This window comes from Aristolochia californica, unplaced genomic scaffold (assembly GCF_029961685.1).
Source record: "Aristolochia californica isolate CCGP_79_NKW_82.1479 unplaced genomic scaffold, dmAriCali1.0.hap1 SCAF_13, whole genome shotgun sequence".
Lineage (NCBI taxonomy): Eukaryota > Viridiplantae > Streptophyta > Magnoliopsida > Piperales > Aristolochiaceae > Aristolochia > Aristolochia californica.
In genome coordinates this window covers 4,533,216-4,557,133 of record NW_027181804.1, presented here as the reverse complement: position 1 = coordinate 4,557,133, position 23,918 = coordinate 4,533,216, and the positions used below count along the sequence as shown (strand labels likewise).

The following is a 23,918-nucleotide window of genomic DNA, read 5'->3' as shown; positions in this document are numbered from 1 at the left end:
ACCAACAAGATTAGTTATACCATCAGGAGGAATTAGCTCTCATGTCCCGTTACAAACAAGAGAATCATATTCTTCAGATATTGTTCAACGCCAATTATGATCTTTAAGGGCTTTTGAGTCATGGAAGTAGGTTCAAGATCGGGTTGGGATATTAGGTGGGTGTGAAGATTGAGTTTTTGAATTGGTTTACATATATTTTTTTGGCTTGAGTAGTCATGAGATGTTGAGTGGTAGATTGTGTTTCGATGGATGGATGGGTGGTGGTTACTACACAGTTTCTGTTTGATGTGTTGGTATCTCAAAAGTTTGTGACGTATCATCAAAAGGATTTAACATGCACTGGATGAGTTGAAGTTGAATCAATTCATTTAAGATGAATTGAATTTTTCACTTCATTTCAAGTTCATTGTGGACTAACCCACCTAAGAGTGAGTAGATCATCTAAGTATTCATTAAAAAAATAATGGGTAAATCAATTAAGGAATTATTCTCTGTTACGCCCAAACCGAAAAAAATAAAACATATAAAATTCTAGTTGTAGCATAATTAATCCTAACCTACACCCAATTCAAATGGCATCTCATTTACAAATACAACAAATGAAGAGATTGAAGAGATTATTCCTCAACTTGTTAAGTGGCTTTCTAGAATTTTTAAAGAAATTTTTGAGAAATGTTTTTAAGATTCTCAAGAACAGGAGAAACCGAGTTACTAATCCTTTATACTCACTGAAAACCATCATGGAACCCCCTACAGGCTAAAGCCTTATAGAAAAAGATAAGATAAGCATGCATTGATATTTTGGTGGATTATGTCCAACTATTTCAGAAAGAGATTTCTGTGATCACTGATGCCAAAAAGCTCAATTGGACACAAGTTATCAGGTCTAAATTGGGTACAATTCCATGTGAATGGCATAATCGAACTCGATTCAGATTAGCCCTTGTCATGTCAAATCTAGAGGACTGAATTCGTTGAAAAAACGTCCCCTCTCCTTGACTTCTTTCCTCTTTCTATTTTTTCTGGATTTCCTTGAGCCATGAAAAGACCTCTCACAATATCTGCGAGTAAGATTTCAAGTTTCAACAACTACCCCCAACAAACACTTCCCTCTTTTCGTTTTTAATAACCGAGTGGTTCAAACCAGAGATCAGCCTGGCTTTTGAACAGTTTCAGGGGAAGTTAATTGTCAAAGGTGTTCGGTCTCTAGAGGTTCTTAGTTCATACACGAACGGACTGGTAATGAAGAACTGCTATTCCCCGAAAACTATCTGTCATAGAGGCAAGACTTTTTTTTTGTACCTTCTCTCGTGGAGAAAGCAGCTCCACTCAATTTGGGTTTCTGCTGCACGCTACATGTTCGATGAAATGCTCAATTGAAAAGGTAAAATACCGAAACCGAAAGCAACCCGGAGATCAATTCTCAGATACCATTTCTCTTGTCTCACAAGGAAGCCTGATCAAGTAACACAAAAACGAAAGGAAAGGCCGCTTGGTGTCATTTTCCATCCAAGTTAATCCAAAGAAGGTTCCCAAGCCAAGAGAGACAAAAAAGAAGGATCACCGACGCCTGACGTCTCTGCTGAAGTCAGAAATATGGCCGGCTTCGCGCGTCTGAACGTACTTGGTAGCCACGAAAATGATCGTCAAATAGTCGGAGCTAATTGCGAGGACAATAGACAGCTACGCCGCTGAATATTCTAGAGAGAAGGGAAGTCAGGCGCGACCACGAAGACCTTTCCCACGCTCCGGAAGGCTTCATGACCGTTGATGGATTCAACGAGGCGACCATTAGTTGGTTCTTTGAACCTAGACAACATTTGTTTCGTCCTATAAAACCCCCGCCCCTACCCTCGATTCTAAACTCGAGTTCCCCGCTAATTTCTCTCGACGCTTCTTTTCCGGCGAGAGTCGAACAGATATTTGTTTCCTCCTATAAAACTCCCGCCCCCGCCATCGATTCTAAATTCGAGTTCCCCGCTAATTTCTCTCGACGCTTCTTTTCCGGCGAGAGTCGAACAGACATTTGGGTGATGGCTCCCGGAATGGTCATCGAGGCGCCGCGTCACCACCGGAATATGGGGTTTTCGGACAAAGGGGAGGTGGGGTTGGACGATGCGTTGAGGCGGAGAAACGAGGAGTTGGAGAAGGAGCTCAGGCGGAGTTTGGAGAGAGAGGAGAAGATGAGAGAGGAGCTGGAGAGGACGAAGGGGATGCTGAGGGTGGTGGAGGATGCGGAGGAGAGGCTGTGCTCACAGCTGGGGGAGACTGAGGCGGAAGCAGTTGACCAGGCGCGCGAGTATAACGCGCAGATCAGGTCGTTGATGGAGCAACTCGCCGTCGCTCAGAAGCTTCTCCAAGGAGCCAGATAGCGATCTGATTCCGGTTGGAATCCATTGTATACATCCAAATGTGGTTATCGCGATTTTTTATTTTCATTTTTCTGGTCTTTTGGAGGTATAGACAAAGTGAGTGACGATGAAATCCATCCAAATGCTTTTTGTTTGGTCATGGAGACTTCGGTGTCTTCTTCTGGTTTTCGGTACGTTAATTGTAGCTGTTCGTAGTGTGTAAACTTGTGTTGTTGCACCATTTTACCTTCTTAAATTTTGAAAAAGTAAGCGGATGCCTTCTTATATTCTTTCATCTGTGTTCATGAAGATTGGAATCGGAATACGTTCCTTCTGTTTCCTATTGAAAAAGCCGGAACACAACCAAGGATTTACCATTCATCTTGTTCATACTAGCTGAATAGATTCTCCAAGCGCGGGAGAGAGAAAGACAAAAAAGATAGAAAAAAGATTGAATTTAACGTGAGAATAATAACAAGCAGAAGAGAGCGGCATCCGTGTTTTCTGTTTCTTGGCCCATCGAATCAGCAAGGAATCAAAACCCATTTGGCGAAGGAGAAACAGCAAGGAATCAAATCAGTTGGCAAGAATGGCCGAGTTTAGATATCAATCCATGACTTTGCACGAGAGATGGATCAAGGTGAGACAAACCTTCAGATGAAGATAACTTTACCTTGGCGTCACGCAAAGAGATTCTTCAATTGATTCCTCTTTTCAATCAATTTGATTATCTTAATATTTCTGTAAAGACTTTGGACAGAAAATATTGATAAAAAAAAACTCTAGAAAGTCAAATTGATAGTTTTTAAGAGCCTAACGTGGAAAGGGGAAGGGAAAATCAATATGGGAAATTATGAAATCTGACATTTCGACCATCCATTTCATCACCCAGATGACTTTGGCTTTGAACAGTGACATGACACACATGAAATCGTCAAATTTGCAAATAGTTTTTGGTTGAAACGTCAGTTTTTAAATTTAAGGTAAGTTCAAACTCAAAAAAATGCTTTTCTTTTCTAAGTCGAAACAAGAGAAAGCTTGTGAGTCTTTGATGTGATATCATGGCTTGCATTCCCGGTTACAAATTTTAATTGTACTACTCCTTTTAACTTTCCATTGCTCCGCATGCATGAAGCACAGCAGAATAGAATGTCACCTTCTCTTTCCATTGCCGCTAATAACGGTTGAGAAGAGTAGCAGCACGGGTAACGATTAAGAAAAGTAAAGGCAAATAGTAATGGCACTAGTAACAATTGAGAAGAGCAACTGTAGATATAATCGCATCGACCGGATGGGGAGAAGAGGTTTTGTAGTATGTGAACTACATATGCAAGTTCACATGCTACACAGGACAGTGTGTGTGTGTGTGTATGGGAGGTGAAGCTCAATGGCACTGGCGTCATCAATGAAGGTAGAGAACGATGGAGACGATGGAAAACCGAGAGGGATTGAGAGTGACGAAGACGGAGATGAAGCTCGATGGCGACAAAGGTGAAAACAAAGTTGGAAGGAGGTGCAAGAGGCTGGCTCGAGGAAGGTTTGTATGAAGACAAAATGAAGAAGATGGTTTTCGAGAGTAATGCTCAAGACAAGTGTTTTTTTTTTCTTTCTCAAAATCGACGAAGAGTGAGGCAGACAAAATCGAGAGAGAATCGTCCAGGCGTTGCAGAGAGTGAATTACAAGTGAAGAGGCAATGAAAGTAGAAAAAAATTGGGAGGACGACGGATACAGAAAGATCATTCTGCTCTGACACCATCTTAGATATTGAAATAAATCACATTAGAGGACGAACTAAACTACAATAAAGTATGAACTGTACCACTTTTTTACAATTGAGTAAGGATAGTATTTATACAATTTAGAATAGAGAAAATAAACTTTACATGATAAGATAAATACAATATGGGATAAATCCAATGGGATCTTATCTGATAATTGAAGGGATTATGTTTATCCTTTATTATTAACTTACCAAAGTATCATCCCAATTCACTAAACTAAAAGGCTCAGTCTAAGATAGAGAAGGGCAGATATACAACAACTTACACTCAATACTCTAGAAACCAAGTCACCTTAAACCTGTGTTACACCATCTCTTAGAGGACGATGGAAGAGACTTTGCAGACACTGGATTTAATATGGAATCAAGCAAAAAGAAAGGGGGTGATCTGTGCTTAATGAAACGATAATCTCAACTAATGTCCAAATCTTCAAATTATAAAAGAAGAGTGAACATAAAGGGACTACAAGTTAAATGAGCATTCATAATTATATCCGTTTCCCTGAAAACTTACAAAATTATACTTGATTAATAAATATCCGTTTCATCACAAGCTCCCGTGCCAATCTGGAGAACCCAGCAAAATATAAATGGTCAACCTGCTGATTAGCTTAAAAGTATACCTTAAAAAAAGATCACCATACATTGAAGCAAATGGATGCTCTTAGACCAGAGTACTGTATATGTCGAGTCCCATAGCTAAAAAAAGCTTCGCAGTATTTAAATATTCACCTATAAACAGGAAAACAGCTTCCAAGTGACTGAAAAACGATGCACACTTTTTTTAAAAGATTTAAGGCGGACAAGTTATATACATGGAAGAAGAGCCATCTCAAAATGTGCTTACTCATATGCAGAAGAACAGAGCCAAGAATGTGCCGTTATAATCTACTTGACTACAGTTCACTGGTGACTCCAACATGTATTAAGGAATGGCAAACAGTTTGTGTTACCAAAGCGCTTGTGCTCTAGTGAAGACGAATACTCCCCCACCACCCACTGCACGACCCAGTAGCATATCCCTATCCAGGTATGAAAGGTAGTACAACCCTCCAACTGATCGTCTGTAATGTGCAAAGTTGCTTCAGTTTCAATGTTAATTCATGAATAACAGTCATGCGATAAATGTAGGATCAAGTTATCATCCTCATAGCCAGACAAACCAGATTCTTCCATCCAATATGACTCCCAATAGAGCTGGGGTAGCTTGAATATCGATTTGTCAGAATGTAATCAAAAGATTTCAATTTGAACGATAACTTTTGCAACCATCCATTTGCAAACATCATTCATTTGAAAACAATTGAGATCCAATGTAGAAATTTATTTATAAGCTGTAGAATCACTATGACTCCCAATATAGCTGGGGTAGCTTGAATATCGATTTGTCAGAATGTAATCAAAAGATCTCAATTTGAACGATAACTTTTGCAACCACCCATTTGCAAACAGCATTCATTTGAAAACAATTGAGATCCAATGTAGAAATTTATTTATAAGCTGTAGAATCCCTATAAAGGGATAGCAACAACGGGTGTTCAACAGGGAACCTGCCGTGACCTGACCTGTGTACTGCATAGGATAGGTTTTTCCTTTCACCCCACAGAGCAGGGTCAGGTTTGACCAAAAAAGGAAAAGCACAGGAATATGCTAACCAATAATCTAGCTTGACCCTTTGGGTTTTTTAGATTACATATATATATCCCCCAATCTTCTCTTAGGTGTCATAACTTTTTAAAATAAATTAAAATGTGTAAAGAATATGGGAGAGTAAGAGAAAAGAAATTTTTCAACTTTATGTTAACAATGAAATTATGCAAATTGAGGGCATAAACACAAGAAATGAAAAAGGTAGGGGACAAGGTGGAGTCCTCGGGGATGGGGTCTGGAAAGGGCCACGGAGTAGAAACAAGTTTCCCAAAACCTGATCCTAACCCAACACATGCCATCCCAATCAATGTGGTTGATTTTGCATCTGAAATTCATGCTAACATTACGTGGATGGCCTGACCAAATCATCACCTTATGCTAAAAAAAAAAAAAAGGAAGAAGATAATACTAATATTATTTATTGGGAACCGTTCTTCACTTCTTTTTCCTCTTCTAATAATATCTGTCAGCGTTTTTATAGAGGCATAATATCATTCAACATTCAAAAGAAGAGATTACGTGGATAGCTTGAACAACCACATTTGAGCATGTTAAAATAGAATGCTCAATGGTAGGTAGAAGAGAAGCATAGAACGTACCTTTCTGGACTTCTCACTGGGACCTGTGCCCTGAAAGTTTGAAGGAACTGCAAAATCTGATTGACCAAATATTAGAATAAATACTTGTTAATATACAATTTAGAAGAAAGTTCAAAGAAGCAAACCAAAGTACAAAATGTAATTTTTTTGAAACTGGAATACTGTATTATACTTTTTGGATGGTTACCTGTAGACTCAAAAACGACCGAGGGAGAATAGCTGGAGCTATCAGGGCTTGTAGTTGTTCACTGATCTTAAGATTTTCAATGGCAATCTACCAAAATTAACAATACAATTAGAGCTTTTAATGATGGATCAAAACAGAAGGAAATGGTGAGCACTTGCTCAACAAGCTGTCATGACCTCAATCACAGTAAAAAAACCCTTGTGAGAGACTAATTGGATGACAAAACTTTAAATCAAGTAAAATAGAATCAAGATAAAGAAATCAGCCCAAGGCCAAGCTCAATTGGATAGCAGAAAGGAAGAAGCAAAAGTTTCTTCATCCCAATCAGTTTAACAACAAATAACATTTCTGTGCAATAGTTAGTCATTAAGTGACTTAGCTATCTCCTGCATCTTCCTCAACTCTAAAGACAAAAAGGAACGACAACAAAGAATGATGGGACCAGTAATCCTGAAATAGGAAAATAGCAAGTATGCCAAAGGCAACAGTCACCTTTCCTATACTTAAAGAGCTACCTAAAGTCACTTGCGCAGATGTAAATACGATATACTAACATAAGGATTTTTGGTACATACTGTACGTCAGGAAGAAGATTACTTTTATTCATGACATATTTGGGATTCCACCGGCACAATGGCTATAGATGGCTGGCTACAAACGTGAACAGTCACATATCCATACTCTAGAGCTATACAATTACATATCTGATCTTTGGAATGCCAAAGAAATACCTCTGTATTGCTGTAACGTTGTAAGATGTTCATTTTTACACAAATAAATGGTTTACAGTTCAAGACCTCCAAAATTCTTTTTCTCAGATTAATGTCTTCCTAATCCTTGCTCAGCCAATTCATAGGCTGACACCTCTACTAGGGTCACTTCTTACTCACAATGCCATGTCGAGGGTGCTTCCTCACCTTAGTGAGTCTTCTTCAATATATTTCCTTCTGTTCTCCTCAGACTCTATAGAGCTAAGACAACTTCTTTATACAACAATTTTGAAGAAAAGTTTTGTTGACAAAAAATGATAATAATATTCTTTTGAAAGCAAAAATGGTAATAATGTTTAAAAAAGGAATTTGGTCACCAGCCACAAACCCAGGCCTGTCAGATCATTGGTCTCAAAGCATATTTTGAACCTTTACGACACAGCAGCCACCTCGGATTACTGACTATATGTATGCATAAAAAAGTAAAAATAATAATTTTTTGGTCGGGTTATCCCAGACTAGGATTTATGATTCCTTCACTGGAATAGTTCACAAGCCACAGAAAGATCCATGCTAACCAAAACAACTCACCTTTTCAAATTGAAGATATATGTGACGCTTAGAAACAACTGAAAATTTTGCCGACACATTTAAAGTTGCACCTTCTTGTTCCTGTGGAGAGAAACACATCAGAACTCCAAAACATATTGTAAACTAATTTAAATAGAGCAAGGATTTCTAGAACCATTGGAGTTGTCAAATTGAGGAAAGTCCACACTACCCTTCTTTTATTGTAATAACTTAAGTTACGTCACAAAACATACAAAGAATGCCTCTCAGCTTACAAGATACTAATATTACATAAACAGACAAATAAGATTGTTTAAGACCTGACTTGGATAAATCCAAGTAAATGATGCCTGTTTAAGAGCTTCGTTAAAAATTTTAGTCAACCAATTTGAGGGTGAGACATTGCTAGGAGCAATCCTTCTATTCATAATTTTTTCTTTCATAAAGTGATAAAACCCCTCAATATGTTTAATGCTTTTCCAAAATACTGGATTTTAACAATATGAACTCCTGATTATCACAATAAAGGAGCATAGGTTCTTTGGGTGGATATTCACAAAATGACAAGGAAATAACCATATCAGCTCATAAATCAGGTCAGGCAAAATTCTACACTTGATCTTGCTACACATTCTGTTTTGCAATTTCAGCTTTCTTCTTCTCCGTGTAAACTTATTGTCCTCTTATTCCTGTTATTTTCTTCTTTTCTTTCTTCTCTCCTCTTCCCTCTCCAATTCTTCCATAAAGACCATCCTCTTTTCTTATTCCATTTACCCCTCAATCTCTTTATATGGTATCATAACAGAAGTTCTCATTGGGAGTAAGGGACATTTCTGCAAATTCTCACCAAAATTCATCACTCCCTTTTGACACCCAAATTCTTATCCTACGTGTAGATTAGAATAAGTACAAAACATGAAATAAATGCCAATCAAAATTCAAAATGTATTGAACAAATGGTAAGCACAATTCACCCGTTTCAGTGACTCAGCTACCTACCTAAAGAATAACAACCACAAAGCGACAGAACGATGAGAGAAGAAACTTGCTGAGAATCCAAGATAAGTCAGTACATTTGAAATACATTCTACTGTTGAAAAATGGGGTCGAGATGTTTTTTAACGGGCATTGGATCAAATCAGTTTCCATTCTAGCAGTAATCTTCTTGCTTCCTGAGAACTGGACAGGGCTCAGAACCCTCCAACACTCAGATGCCAACAGTGAGCATTATGCTTAGTACTCCAACTCAGCTAAGATGCTTGAACAGTTCTTCAGGTTTCCATGTAGACTGATAGACAATATTTAACCATATCACGCGATATATCAGATTTCCAGTTACCTTAACTGATACAGCAGATGATGCGTGATTAATCAACAAAGACAACAAAACAAGTATAAACGTGCTTTGCTCTACCGCTTATAGGTTTATCTATGCCATTGGGAATATCACTGGATGTGAAACAATACACACACACACACTAGGCTACAGTATTGTGCAGTATGCAGTTATGCACATACAGTATTTTAGCTACATAACTTTCTTTTCCTTTTTGGTACAAACATTATATTAAAACAAAGAACACAATAAGGTTATACTTGTTTCCTGGTAAACAAGGAATTCAGAGAGGAGTCGTCGAGTCAGTCGGTTAAAAGATCAGCTCAAGAAAAAAGAGATTGCATGACTTGTTGATAGTACCTCCAGTAGAGTCGGTATGCTCCAAAGCACCACATTTCGTACAATACCTCCATCGGATTGATCACGGCATTCAAATTTTTGGAAAATTTGGCCCACCTATGAACCAAAAAAGTGTACTTTCGGATAGTTCAGATCCAACTTCTGATGTTCAAGCCCGCCACAATAAATGGATTACAAAGAAACCCCTTGCCCGCACCTGAAGGAAAGGAAGCCTGGCGGCGGCCTCAAAGAGGACCAGAACATCCGGAGCAGAGGTATAATTCAAACGCCACGTGCCATCCAACTTCGCAATGTCGATTGCCGATCCGGCGTCACAGCTCTCCACGCTCACCTGCCATCACCCTCTTCATCTCCACTCCGTGAGGATGATCAAAGAGAGAGAGAGAAAGAGAGAGAGAGAGAGAGAGAGGATAAGATAAAAATAAAGGATAAACACACCAGGGCCTCTTCTATGGACGCCCGTTGCTCGGCGGTGGCCACGAGGCCACGTTGGGTATCTTGCGCAACCCGCAACAAATCGTACTTCCACTTCTCTACCCCCAGAGCCTGGAAACAAATTCCAAGAGCCCAGAAAAATGAGCGCTGCAAAACAGCATAAGAAAGGATGCAGAGTGGGGAAAAAAGAAGTTAACTGGATCCGTTCCGGTGGCCACTTGCGCGAAGCACCGGAGCGAGTCGCTGTTGCGACAGAATCTCGCTGCTGAATAGGGACTCCAAGAGAACCGTTTAGTTGGTAGTCCAGCATTGCTGACAGGAAGAAGGCAGGAAGCGGAAAATGGTGTTAGAAGCGTCTCCATTGGCAAAACGCCTTTGCTCGGAGGCTCGAGCTGTCTATTTTTATATGGTTCTCTGAAATTGCCAAACAGCCGAACGGTTTCAGCTGCTCCTACAGGATAAAGTTTTTGACGAAAATAAAAAAGGAAGCAAAAACCATTGACAGATATTTTGTTGAAACCTGTTCATGAGAAGAAAAAATCTTTGACCAATTTTCTTATATGTTTGCCCGATTGAAAATCAAATGAAAGATAGTTTTGACATGATTTTTATGCCCGAATAAGATCCAATCAAAAGGACGAATGCGGGATGTTTGGAAGAAGACTCAAAATTTAACCTAGATGTCGTGAAGCAATAAGCATTTTATAGATCCCCGCTGTTGTAAGATGGAAAGCCTGAGATTGCTTTTGCTACTTTAAACGAAACACTAAATCTGTGTTCTTCACTGATATTCGTAAATATAGAGTAATCTTATAAATATGACATCGGTATAATTAGTTATTTAAGAGTATTATTATAATATTATAATTTTATTTATCTAAAATTGAGCCTCCAACAACAAGTCCTTAACCTTTTTCTTTCTTTTTCCCGATGAATCACTCATCAAGTATTTATTTGTGAGCCTCTATCCAAATTATCTACATGTAAAGTTACAAAATAGGGTTTATACATGAAGGGAATGTTAATCAATAGTCTCGCATGGATTAATGAATACTGAGTTTATTATTTGTTGTGAATAAGTTTTATTCATACGTCCTTAGGTTGATTAGAAAAATATTTTATTGCTCCATATCCACTTATTTAAATCAAGGTATTTCCTAATGGATATAACAATTAATAAATTCAGCTACACAAAAAGCACATTTGCACTCTCTAAGCGCACAATCTGACCTCTCCAGATGCCTTTAACAACCTATGTTTACACTAATTTCCCTTCTTCGAGGCCCTCAACTTTAACAACCCTTGTCTCCATTGAGCAGACCATTGCTTGAGGCAATGAATTACAACTTACGACACGATAAGACCGGCCGTGGGCAGTCTGGGAAGATCATAGTTGGACTACTACTACTAGCCCATAAATAAAAGCTTCAATTTCAAACCTCTATTTTTTCTTCTTTAAATGGTCTTAATTATTTTTTTTATTATTCGTATAAAGAAAAAATATCTAGTTTTTATTTTAAAATAAAAAAGTTTAAACATTCACATAAAAATGTTTTGAAATAAAAAATTTATTTATTAAAACACCCCAACTTTATATTGTTTTGTTTATTAAAACTCGTATCATTTTAAATTAAAAGAAGGATTCCCGTTGGTCCCCACCCCAACGTAGAAATAGGTTTTTTAGGTCAGGTTGGTATGGCCTTAAAGTCTGAAGAAGACAAAGCTGTAACCTAGTCTGAATGCACAAGGCACATTATGGCCCACAACTGCTAGCTTTTTCCAGAGCGTGGAGCAGTTCAACCACTCCAAACATGGGAACAAGTAAACTCACTAACTTAATATGTAAAAAACAACTCAGGAATAAGGTCTTGATATAACAGAGAGAGACCAGTAACTTTTGATCAGAGGGGCAAGCATTCACATTAAAAAAAAGCAATTAATTGAAATATCCAGAATCAATCACTCAAAACAAAAAGATACAAGATCTCATGGACTCTTGGCCTCTCACACGTCGAAAATGGATTCAACCACCTAGATCATAAAAAAATCAGGGAAGGTACCAGCATCTCTCCTCACCAACAAATAAAATACATGGCCTGTACATATACACATCAAGGAGCGCGCAACTCCTACTCCAGACTTACTTGATATCTAGTTACCACCTTGCAGCTCAGCGCAATATGGTGTGACTGAGATATTACCACATCTGCTATCGTCCGAGTTCAGAAGTTAGCCAGCTTCATCTGATGACACTTCCAAATCAGGCGGCTAATTGATTGCTCAATTCTCTTGGATGCAGACAAATGACCTACTGCTCAATGCTCAATGCTCAATGCTCAATGCTCAATGCTCAACGATCCTCTCCTCCTTTGAATATTAGATACAGTAACTAGACTACAACATTTATGCACTCTTTCCACCCCTGAGTGCCATCTGCAGATCAATCCCTGATCTTCCAACAACGGAGATAATCTCACCCCCTGAAAAAATGCAAGAAAGAAGAAATTAGAAACTTTGCACATAAAAGAGAACATGTAAGTAATACAAATCTACAATCATCACTGCAATAGTATTGTCAGCTCTGCTGGGGGATAGCTTTTAGCCTGCAAAATAACATGAATTTCAGGAAACCATGTTAACACAATAGCAAGAGAAACCTGGAAGAGACAAAAGGGGAAATATAGCCCCAGCAACCTGCAATAACATACTACTCACAACCATCAGCCTTCATTTGAAGTAGCATAACCTGCAAGTCTCCACAAATAACTATCAAAATTCTAAAATGACTACATGTGAATACCAAAGTGTTCACATATTGAGTGACCCCCAAATGCAACTCAATAAAACCGAAACTATATCCAATTAATGAATTTTCCAGCTGTCCCTTGCATTACCCTCATAGTCACCATTTAACGCTAAATAAGACAACAATAAAATAAACAAAGTGATAGAGAAGAAGAATTTCATCAAACAACAAGAAGATAGGTCAGATAAGCAAGGGAAGAAAGATATCTAACTCAAACTCAGAATGATTAGGAACTGGTAATTAGAGCAGGTTGAAGTCTCTAAGTAATAGTAACGTTACATAGCCCAAATTTCATATAAGAAAGACTAATTATAAGAAGTTTTAAGAAGTTCGCCTACAACTGGACCACAAAGGGTTTGCCCATTCGAGTCCCCAAGAGTAGTTCTTCTCCGTTCCAGGAACAAATAGACAAAGGAAAAGGAAAAGAAAAAAGGGAAAAGGGAAAAGGGAAAAGGAACAAGTCCTCCTCCTTCACCATGGACTCAGATCTCCATGCCATCTCCAATTTGACTGCAGATTGGAGCAACTGCACAGAAAGACCTCTCAAAAGGAGAAGGATGCAGCTGCGAATCTCCTCGCCTGCGCTTAAAAGCACAGCTGTCAGGGCTGCTCTCCCCTTCGAACTTCCTCCGGATTCCTCTAACCGCTTGCTCTTCTGCCTGGGTAAAAGGAAAAACCTGCCCGCTGACTCTGCAAAGAGAGCTATGATTATCGTACAAGATTCTCTGATTACAATTTTTATCGCAGATGTGTGTAATTCCCGTTAGTTTGCACCGGTATATGTTTGCGCACACGTGTTCATTTTGACATCTCTTGTCACATTTGTGACTTGGGAGTTCTCCTTCGCGGTTGAGAATACTCGACAAAAAAATAACATTTGTGGGCTCGGAAATCATGGATTTGCCATATACCTCCATCGCTTTGAACTGATATCAGCTACTTTTGACACTTGTAATCGAGTTTTTTGACACGAAGCCCTCTGCTCTGCATTCCAATGGAGGAATAAACCAAGTCAAATGAAGGAGAAAACAGCTCCAGTGTTCATATCGAACACCATATACCATCAAGCGCCACTTACCCTCATTAAAGCATCTATAATTAAAGCCCGAAAGGAATTTATCAACACTGAAATAAACAAGCTTGTACCTGCTATTCCGAGGTTAACGGTCACATATAAGTAACTAAAACAGGAAGGAATAGCTGACTGGACCGGAAGAAATACCATATCAATTTTTACTACGACCTTAATAAAACAAATAACAACAAGTAGAAGATGCAGCTCATCCTTGCAAGTCATAAGCCATCAATGTGCACAGTAACCGTATGGAACCGTAGATGAAACACTCCGGACGACGTCAGACAGAGAGAAAAAAAAAAAAGGATCAACCTCACCAAAAAAAATTCCATTTTCCAAAAAAGAAGGGAAGTACAGTTACGTTTCCCCCAAGATTTAAGTTAGATCCAGGCGAAGAAAATTGAAATTGCCAAATGCATCCGCACAAAAACAAAAAACTAGATTTAGCAACGTATCGGGAAGCTATCATCCGTAAAACGAAGAGAAATATCACTATCATAACGAAGAAAACTCTCTTCGAGCTCACAATAAGCCATGAGTCTCTCCAACCAACGCTTCCGAACCGTCAAAAGGCCAAACTTCCATAAGACGGCCTATAAACAAATAAAAAGATCCATTTCAAGAACAGGAAGGAAGGAAAGAAGACTTACATGTCTCAGCAACAAAAACCAAAAATCCGAAATAGAGCCAACGACTGACGCTTTTGAAACAAAAAACCGGAAAGGATCACGGACGAAACAAAAGCTCAAGCGCCACTCTCGCACCAACACCACTCCAACCGACCGCCTCGTGCCCCCTCGATCACCTCCGAAGACGACGAGGACGAGGGCAATTTATAGGAGCGGACCGATTCAGTAGTCACCTGTAGGCAAGGCAGCTGCACCCGAAATTCTAGTCCTCCTCGTCTTCCGTGTCGGAGCACCACGCTTTAGGAGCTCCCGAGAAGCACCGTTCGCTACCGACGCGGAAGCAGATGAAATGCGAATGAAATTTCGCGCAAATGGAGGTGAATTTCGCATGTTTCGTATTAACGAAAAGAGGGGCAATCCCCCGATTCGTGTCACGTGTAGAGGGTGAGGACAAAATGCGCACAACGGTTGGATCAAATAACGGATCGAAACGTGGCAAGAATGGTTGACGTGGCATTTAGAGCAGTTGCAGTGGATCACGTGCTTTTGGGACAAAAGGGCGTGTTGACGGACTCGAGAAATTAGAAACGTGGTCGGATTAGGCAGGCCTTATCCAAGGTTCATGTCACACTTCGTGAGACAAATATGTCGTTGGTGTAAATATTAACAAAATAAACTCTAAGAAAATTGGCCTAACCAAACCAATGCCTAGAAAGCCTAGACCAAAGTTTTAGAGGACGGAGGGGTAGATTCGTAAAACTAGGAACGGCCATTATTAGTAGTTCACAAAGAAAAGTCTACGGTTGTTTTTTTGCTAAATTCCGTCGGAAAATATGGCCGCCACTCGCATCATTCCTTAGATGCTTTCAATAATTTTACAGTAGATGACAAATGATCGTAAGATCTAGAGAGATACAGAGAAGTCGTAAACGCTTGAACCTGGCCATTGCAAATTCAGAGATCCCTGATAGGATTCCGCATCAGAGAAAATTGCAGCAGCTCAACTCGTGATTCCTTCTCGTATCTTTTTCTTTCTTCCCGCTGAGAAGCATCGCGGTGTTGTTCCTCAGTCTTCACTGCTTTAGAACTTGCAGTCGTGCATCATGAGAATCTTTCATCCTCCGTCTCCCCCTGCACCCAGAAATTCTTTAAGAAAAAAAAGAAAGATTTCATATTTGACGATGGAAGTAAAAGCAGACGGGAGGGGGAGAAAGGCCAAATGATAAGGTCGTCACTTTGGAAGAAAATCCAGCTCCAGTATGGTAGCAGCCTGCAACTTCAAGACATTTTGCATCTCTTTCAGATGCAACCAAATAATGTAATTGCGTCAAAGCTACAGAAGAATCGATTTTATTTCTCAAGGGGGGCATCATTAGCAGTAATTGATCTTCTGCAAGAGATGGGTCATTTGGTTGCATGTGAAAGAGATGCCAAAAACATCTTTGAAAACGCAGGTGGGTACTGTACAAGCTAATGCTTTAAACTCATCTTTTCCCCCTCCCTTTGGTGGTGTGGTCCAAATGAATGATCTCAAAGCTATCCTTCCGTACCTTATCACGAGGATGACTAAGCTTCAAGATCACTCAATTTCAATCTTAATTTCATGTTATTGGCCACAACAGTGACTTCTCCTTCAGGCACATCCACGGCTGCTTTTTACACAGAGATGGAACAACCACCGCATCACCAATATTTGAAATTCTAGTCTGCTTCTCTGCAAGGTAATATAGGTTAACAAAGTCGGAATTTTCTATGCCAATTCCAAGGAAAAACGTATTTCTCAAGCTCTTCTTTCATTTTTCGATATCTTTGAATAACAGCAACCTCTGTGATTTTCTGCTTTGCCACCAAACTGTCTTTTGTGTTTACATAACAGCACAGGACTCTTAAAAAGTGTTTTCGTTTTCTCAGGTATCAGTTCACCAGCACCTTGCAGAGAAGTTTTCGAAAACTCCTGATTCCTTTGAATGCCGAACAGCAGCCATGAAGATTTCAAGCAAGAACTTTCAGCCAATGTTATCTTCGTTGTTGTTGAGAAACAGATGAATAACCTTCTTGAGTCGAATAACTTCACAGCAACAGCAATTAAGGAAGAAGCAAGAGGCAAGCAACTTAAGCCTCGGTTGGGAAGAAGAAAGCAGCAAACAAGCACTTTGCATGGATAGGTAATAAAGCTTTGATTTTTTTTTTCATGAATTTCTCATGGGAAAACATTAATGACTGAAGGATACACAGGCTTGCTGTGTATTCTAGACTTCAGTTATGAAAAACAACGAAAAAAAGGTATTTTTTGTGGGATTTTTCAGAACCCTAAACCCTCACAATTAATATTATTAACTTTTCTTATTTTGTTTTCAAGTTATTTATCGATTAACATAATTAATTACTCTAGTAATTAACTTAATGACCTAATATTATTACTTTCTTACTAATAATTTTAAGGGTTTTCACAGTCCAACTTGGGGAAAAGTAAAAACAGAAAAATCGTCACCTGCGACGGGTGGAACCAGAGGAAGAAAAAGGACTGAGGGAGAGCCGGAGCAGAAGAGGGGCAGCCGGATCTTATGGGGTGGTCTCCATCGAATCTTTTCACCAGGTATAAGATCAAGTTCGTTCGGTGCAGAAAAAGTCAAAGAGGGGAATAAATGCACATAACAGCTCGAAAGGAAGAAGAAGAGAATAAGGACGAGGAGGGGCAAGACGATGTTGGGAAATGCTGGAAATAGCACAGAATCCCGACGAAGAGTCGTCGTAAAATCGCTTCCACCGGCGGCGGGGAATGGGAAACGTTTTTTACTCACAGGTTCTTCTGATATCTTGAATGAGAAGGTTGGATCTTGTTGTAAACAGTCCCTGGCAGAATTTCATTCGTACGGGATAATTGTTCTCATCTCGAACAACTACATCTTCCTATCTTTCTATTTTTCATAAGGAGGGAAGGAGGAGGCCGCCTTGCCTCTCCCTCTCCCATTTTTCTTAAAGTATCGCCCCTTCCTTTGGATGGGCTTCTTGTTTGTTTCAAAATTACACCAAAACTCTGTCTTCTTTATCCACTGACAGAGCCTTTGTCTTCTCATTGTATCTAATTTTCTTTTTCAAAAACAAAATGAAACGGAAAAGATGGATAATAGATTGAATGGCATGAACCTGGCAGCTTATTTGCAATTCGAATTCTTCTAGAGCAGGCTTTCTCGAGGATCTCTACTCGAAGATGCAGAATCTTCACAGATTTATATTTTAATCATTTGAATCCTCAGACGATTTTTTCATTGTTTTATCCGCCGTCTATTAGAGCGTCCCCTTCACCCTAGCGTGTCAGTTATCCTGCTCTGATCTTAACTCCCGATACGACATCTCCCATCTCCACATGTCCATCACCCTAATTCTGGTTGTGAAATTCTCTTATTATTCTACTTTGATGTAGTTCCCTCCCTACTTTTCTGCTGAAAATGAAAGGGTCTGATTAATTGGAAACTTGATAAGTCATTTACACGCGAGGACTACCTAGATTTCAAAGCTGAAAAGATTACAGCACGATTGTCTGTTCCATTCATAATTGATGATAAAACGATAGGCCGGTCACACCTACGGAAGTTGGAAACTGAGGAAATTGTGATACGGGTGCGGTTCTGAAAGGTGGAAATCCTCTTCTTCGGCGTTTTTTTTTTTTTTTTTGTTTCAGAGAACATTAATGGGGTTGGAAGGGAAAGATGGGGAAGAGGTAGTGGCGCCGGCGGCAGTGCCGCTGGCGGGGCGGGGGGGTTGCGATACAACTCGCCGCTGGTGCAGGTGACCCTGATCGGATTGGTATGCTTCTGCTGCCCGGGGATGTTCAACGCCCTCAGCGGCATGGGCGGTGGAGGGCAGGTCGACCCCACGGCAGCTAATAACGCTAACACTGCCCTGTACACGACCTTCGCTATCTTCGGCGTCCTCGGCGGCGGGATCTACAATATTCTGGGTCCCCGTCTCACCCTCTTCTCTGGCTGCCTCACCTATGTTCTCAACGCCGGTTCCTTCCTCTATTATAACCATTACCAGCACCAGGCCTTCGCCATCGTCTCCGGCGCTATCCTCGGCATAGGCGCTGGCCTCCTCTGGGCTGGCCAGGGCGCCATCATGACTTCCTACCCTGTGCCCGAGCGCAGGGGTACCTACATTTCACTCTTCTGGAGCGTCTTCAACATGGGCGGCGTCATCGGCGGGCTCATCCCATTTGTCCTTAACTACAACCGCTTAGAGGCAAAATCCGTGAACGACGGCACTTATATCGCTTTCATGTGCTTCATGTTCGCCGGCGCTCTCCTCTCCCTCGCCATTCTCCACCCCAGCAAGGTCCTCCGGGATGACGGCACCCGCGCCACCAACATCAAATACTCGAGCGTCTCCACCGAGGCAATCGAGATCCTCAAGCTCTTCCGCAACTGGAAGATGCGCCTTATCGTCCCCGCGGCTTGGGCGAGCAACTTCTTCTACACTTACCAGTTCAATAACGTGAACGGACGGATGTTCAGTCTGAGAACGAGGGGACTGAACAATGTTTTCTATTGGGGGGCGCAGATGATCGGGTCGGTGGCGATCGGTTATTTATTGGATTTCAGTTTCAAGAGCAGGAGGAGTAGGGGGATGGTGGGGATCGTCACTGTCGCCGTGTTGGGGACTGCGATTTGGGGTGGTGGGCTTGCCAATCAGTTGAATTACTCGCATGATGATTTGCCCAATAAATTGGATTTTAAGGAAACTGGAAGTGATTATGCCGGTCCCTTTGTGCTATATTTTTGTTACGGATTGTTGGATGCCATGTTTCAGAGCTTGTGCTACTGGGTGATTGGCGCATTGGCTGACGACTCTGAGACACTTAGCAGGTAGTAATCAATCCTCTTCCATTCATCTGCTTCTCTTCTCTGCCTCTCTCCGTCTTGGGAAGTTTACCTCTTCCATTGAATTACATCTTTTCTGTCTCCGGATAATTTAAGAACGACCAGAAATCACTGCGCATCAATCACCTTCCAGTACCCATTTTTTGTTGGTCCTCTTCGCTGAAATTGCAAATGTTCTTGGCCATGACAGGTACAGTGGGTTCTATAAAGGAGTACAGAGTGCAGGAGCAGCAGTGGCTTGGCAAGTGGATTCACACAACACCTCCTTGCTCTCCCAGTTAATTATAAATTGGGTCCTCACTACCGTGAGCTACCCATTGTTGATTTTACTGATTGTTTTGGCCGTCAAGGATAAAGAAACAGTGGATGAGGAAGCAGCAATTAGAGCTTCTCCACCCTCAGCTTCTTCAAAAGGGGACGAAGCAAATGATAAATAAGTCTACTTAAAAAAGTATTATATATCACAGTAGGAACTGGGAATAATCTTCGCGGTTGTTACCTGGTTTGGAGGTTGGAGGAGGAAGAAGTGTAAACAATGTAAAACGCGGTGCACCAAAAAGGCAAAAGAAGCTACTCTGTTAGATTTTATCTGTCAATCTTTGGGTATTTTTCTTTTGCTCTTTTGTTATTTCTTGGGAGCTGTTCTTGTGAATACTTTGAGGTCGTATTGACGAAATTATGGTGGTGGCAAAAATTTTAGAGACAGCTTTCATCCGAGAGAGACTCTACAATCCGGAAAATTATTTTCCCAAGACTAATTTTTCTATGATCCGTTTTCCTTTCGCTTTCACTTTAAAATTGCATAAACCAACCTGCCAGCACAAACTTTTTATTCTTTGCACACAATTCATAAGAGTGATCGTCACTACCTTGTATTTGCATTTTCTTTTTATCATTAAATGCTTGAAAACATTTGAAATGATTAAACAAACATCTAAAAATTAAAATAGAAGAGATTGTTGAAGGACACAAATCAAATCATAGCCACCCGCCCAATCACCATTCCCCACAGATTTGTAAAGACATGATTTCTAAGACCCTACTCTAAAAGCTTGATCCGTTAAAACTTTTATCTTCCTCTTCTTGTTTCCTTTTTCTTTTGCTTAAACCTTGTAGTCGTTGTGCTTTGCGGCATGTAACACTTTCGCGATTTGCTTTTTTGGGTTTTGCTATTGGAATCTTTTATTTCGGGGGTTTGGGGAATCAACCATGATTGCGAGTAAGCTTTTTCTTGGCAGGTGACGCGATTGTATCTGTTGGTGATGTAAATCGAACGACATTTAGTCTCGACAATCTGTTTTGTTCACTTGAAATTTCAGCTGTGATTCTGGTATCCTCTTGACCCTGTTTTTTGGGTTTTAAGTGGCATCAATATTTTCTGCGATCCGCTGAATCTGGAACCGGACAATGTTTTGAAGAGTTTGAGCTGTTCATTATTGTTATCGCTTGGGCTCCGTACCCACAAATTTTATTGGTTCTTTGAACCTTTGCGCAGTAGCTAGAACAATTTCTTGGATGCTTTGCCTAGCAAAGGAATGAATGAGAGCTTAATACAAGAAATGGCGAAATGGGAGAAGTTGCAGTTTAGAATTCAAGCTTGAACATTCTCTGCTCTCTCACGATTTCTGACTTGGTTGCTGTTCCACTCTCATGATGATGGGAACTGAGAATTTCAGACAGAAAAAAACTATGGAGTCGGAAAACTGAAATAGATACTGTAATTGCAAACATTATTTCAGTTCATTGTTTTCTGTATGTACTACTTGTGTAAACACTAAGTATGAATGTACTGTTCTATACTTGTAATATCTTTCTAAAAGTTTTGGAGGTTTTTGCTTTGTGACACCAATTTTTTTTTTAGCAGAATAAGAGGGATATCCATGACGACTCATGACCTCTTTCCAAGGTGAAGTTTTTACGATTTACAGTTGAAATTATAGCTCACTCAATACTATCCTACTTCCAGGAAAACAAATATTGATGCTCATTGATTCGTCATTTTCTGATAATTGTATTTTAACTAAAAAAACTTCAATGCTGTATGTTTCTATCCATCAGGACATAATATGTATTATGGATTCTCCAATTGAAAGAAAGGTTTCTGCTTTTGCTTTCCTTGTCATATTTTTTGAAGTTCTGTCTGAATGTTTTACCTCACATATTATGGAGCCTGTCCAGTTTAAAAAAGGTTTTTGCTTTTGCTTTCCTTGTTAAAAATATCTTTCCACTGATCTTTTTTGGGTAGGCACTGCATTTCGTCTTTCATTTCAGTTCTCTATGAATAGATGCATTAGTAATCATTTTTCATCTTTCTTTGTAATTTATAATTACTATTCTCCTTCGCATTTTGTGGAATTTTTAGTCTCCTTGCTTCAATCAAATACCAATTACATGAATATGCTGTTGCAAATGCAATAGGTATGTATTTTGTATTAATTTTTTCATTATTTCTTATCATTTGATCCATTTATCTTCGTGCTTGAAGATATTCTCATGTTTTTTATTTGTCTAATCTTTTCTGAATGGACTATTTTATGGCCCCTAAGATGTGCTTTTGGCATATGGAGATGGGTTGTTGTGTGATTCATTTGTTTGCTTTTTTGTTGTTTTTTTTGTTATTGTTGTCGATTCCCTGAACTTGGTTTGGTAACTTCTTATGATAATTATTGGTGTTCTTCTCTCTGTTCTTTATCTTTTTTTTTTCCTCTCTCAGTCCACTGCCACTAACCATTTTATTGAAATATGAAAGTAGGAAGGACCTGTTTTACTTTTCTCCTTGTTTTCAGGAGCATTATTTTTCTATTGAATGTTTTGATCTTTTTTCTTTGTTTCTCACACAGGTACAACCTTTTGTTTCTCTTAGAGTTGGCCTATGCAACTAACTGATTGTTCAAGACATCTGACTTGTTGGTAATTTTTGAACACATTTTTACTTTGTATCTTCTTAGAGCTATTTGGAGGACTTTGTCTGGTTTAGTAGGATGGTACAATCTGAATTTTCTCACTTTGATCTGTCTATTTAGAGTTGCTGGCTATGGGCATTTGACCTTTCAATTGGATGATGAAGCATGCTTCTACAAATTCTAGTGTAGAAGGCTAAATGGTTGTGGAACTAAAACACACTGATTACCTTAACTTCATCCAGTCAAACTGTAGATTTGTATTGATGATTTCCTTTTGCTCTCGTCCATGAACTAACTGTTGAAACGGATATGTTTTTTTTTTTTTTTTGAAAATGATGTATATATTAATAGAGAGAGAACAAATATGCTTTTGCTCTAGATTTATCTGAACTGTTGAAATGAATATGTATTGGTAAAGCTATGTTTTTTGCAACTTTCTTTTTTCTTTTGACTGAAAAAATATCCCGGAGATATTGATCAGACTCAAAACCCTAAATCACCCCTGGTTATCTTTTCTTTCGTGTACCTTCTTACTGCTTGAAGGTATTATTTGCCCTTACAGAACATTCTTATGTTTGATAAAAGATGTAGTTTAGATGTTTATATGGCATTCAGAAGACAAAAGAAAAGAACTTCAGTAGTTTACACCCTTCTCACTTCATTGTTTACTTTACTAATCGTTGCCTTTGCATCAATTGCCATAGGATGCTGGTATCAGCAGTTTGAACAGCAAACCTCGTCTGAAGATCATGCTAAAATGGATGAGGGGAAGAAAACTACTGAAGCTGTTTTGCACTCATGTGGGTTCTAATAAAAAATTTCTTCATTCATTCTTGGCTGAAGAGTCTCCTCGTGCAAAATCTAATGCATCTTCAGTATCTACAGTTGAAACTGCCAAACCTTCTGGGAGATAGAGGCCCAAAGGAATTCGATTGATGATCATGATCTTTGTTACCCAAGATTCCTCTTCTTAACATTGTTTTGCATTGTGGCTCATTTTCTCTGTTCAGAAACTGGCAGTGCCGTTTCAAGCTGAAGCAAGGGCACCATGTTGGGCAAGAAAGTCTCATATGGATTTCTCATTTTCTTTCTTATGATCTTGTGAACTCCATTCATACAGTTAACATATTAGCATTTCCAAGTAAAACAATTGTTACTGTTTTCGGCTTTCTTCGTTGCAATTGTAGCTCGAGCGTTAAGAACTTCATTGGCTTCTAGAAATTGATGCTGAATAATCGAAAACAAGTAAACCTCCTTTGCAGATTTTTCAATTCTCGTTGCATGGGTTACTAATGACAAATCCACAATATATGTCTATAAGATTGTGGAAACTAGAGAAGCGACCAAAAAGAAAAGAACAGGCACCAGTTCCTGCAAAAAAATTGCATGAACTGTTCAAGGTAAGTTCTTGATCTATCTGAAGTACACCTCGTTTGTTAAGGATCTGATTGTAGAGTTTGGTTTGTCGACAACAAAAGATGTGTTTTGATCCAGGAACGCAGTTGGGTATTGATTAGAACCTCTTGAGCTCATTCCACAGACTCCAGCAAGTTTGTTTCTCAGACTGGAATCAATGGAAGGATCAGGAGATCCCGTCCCATCAAAATTGAATAGCCGGTCCCGAAAGAAGCCACAGTGTGCAAAAC

The 23,918-nt window shown here is 39.5% G+C and overlaps 3 protein-coding genes and 1 long non-coding RNA gene across 5 annotated transcripts; 2 read left to right on the top strand and 2 right to left on the bottom strand.

The window, feature by feature from the left end:
• Positions 1 to 4,597: 4,597 nt before the first annotated feature.
• Positions 4,598 to 10,583, bottom strand: LOC137948838 (probable plastid-lipid-associated protein 10, chloroplastic). 2 transcript variants are annotated; one of them, XR_011111663.1, is made up of 10 exons: positions 10,500 to 10,583; positions 10,177 to 10,393; positions 9,983 to 10,090; positions 9,741 to 9,875; positions 9,545 to 9,640; positions 7,870 to 7,950; positions 6,569 to 6,655; positions 6,382 to 6,437; positions 4,980 to 5,196; positions 4,598 to 4,699 (listed from the first exon to the last, which is right to left on the bottom strand). XR_011111663.1 is itself a non-coding variant. In XM_068795017.1 (9 exons), the coding sequence occupies exons 1-9, from the start codon at positions 10,505 to 10,507 to the stop codon at positions 5,082 to 5,084; spliced, it is 903 nt and encodes a 300-aa protein (XP_068651118.1). In that variant the 5' UTR covers positions 10,508 to 10,583; the 3' UTR covers positions 4,719 to 5,081. The 2 variants fall into 2 exon arrangements, 1 of the variants encoding a protein (XP_068651118.1); XM_068795017.1 differs by lacking the exon at positions 4,598 to 4,699 and having other exon boundaries at positions 4,719 to 5,196.
• Positions 10,584 to 13,008: 2,425 nt separating this feature from the next.
• On the bottom strand, positions 13,009 to 14,676 carry LOC137948438 (uncharacterized). The gene is made up of 2 exons (XM_068794524.1): positions 14,511 to 14,676; positions 13,009 to 13,769 (listed from the first exon to the last, which is right to left on the bottom strand). Exon 2 carries the CDS (start codon positions 13,700 to 13,702, stop codon positions 13,268 to 13,270), a length of 435 nt encoding a protein of 144 aa, XP_068650625.1. The 5' UTR covers positions 13,703 to 13,769; positions 14,511 to 14,676; the 3' UTR covers positions 13,009 to 13,267.
• A 3,571-nt stretch (positions 14,677 to 18,247) lies between these two features.
• LOC137948055 (UNC93-like protein 1) lies at positions 18,248 to 19,988 on the top strand. The gene is made up of 2 exons (XM_068793977.1): positions 18,248 to 19,354; positions 19,560 to 19,988. The coding sequence occupies exons 1-2, from the start codon at positions 18,318 to 18,320 to the stop codon at positions 19,804 to 19,806; spliced, it is 1,284 nt and encodes a 427-aa protein (XP_068650078.1). The 5' UTR covers positions 18,248 to 18,317; the 3' UTR covers positions 19,807 to 19,988.
• A 414-nt stretch (positions 19,989 to 20,402) lies between these two features.
• LOC137949084 (uncharacterized) lies at positions 20,403 to 23,405 on the top strand. Its single transcript, XR_011111688.1, has 3 exons — positions 20,403 to 21,275; positions 22,210 to 22,279; positions 22,977 to 23,405. It is a non-coding gene; the product is annotated as an uncharacterized lncRNA (long non-coding RNA).
• The last annotated feature ends 513 nt before the right edge of the window (positions 23,406 to 23,918 follow it).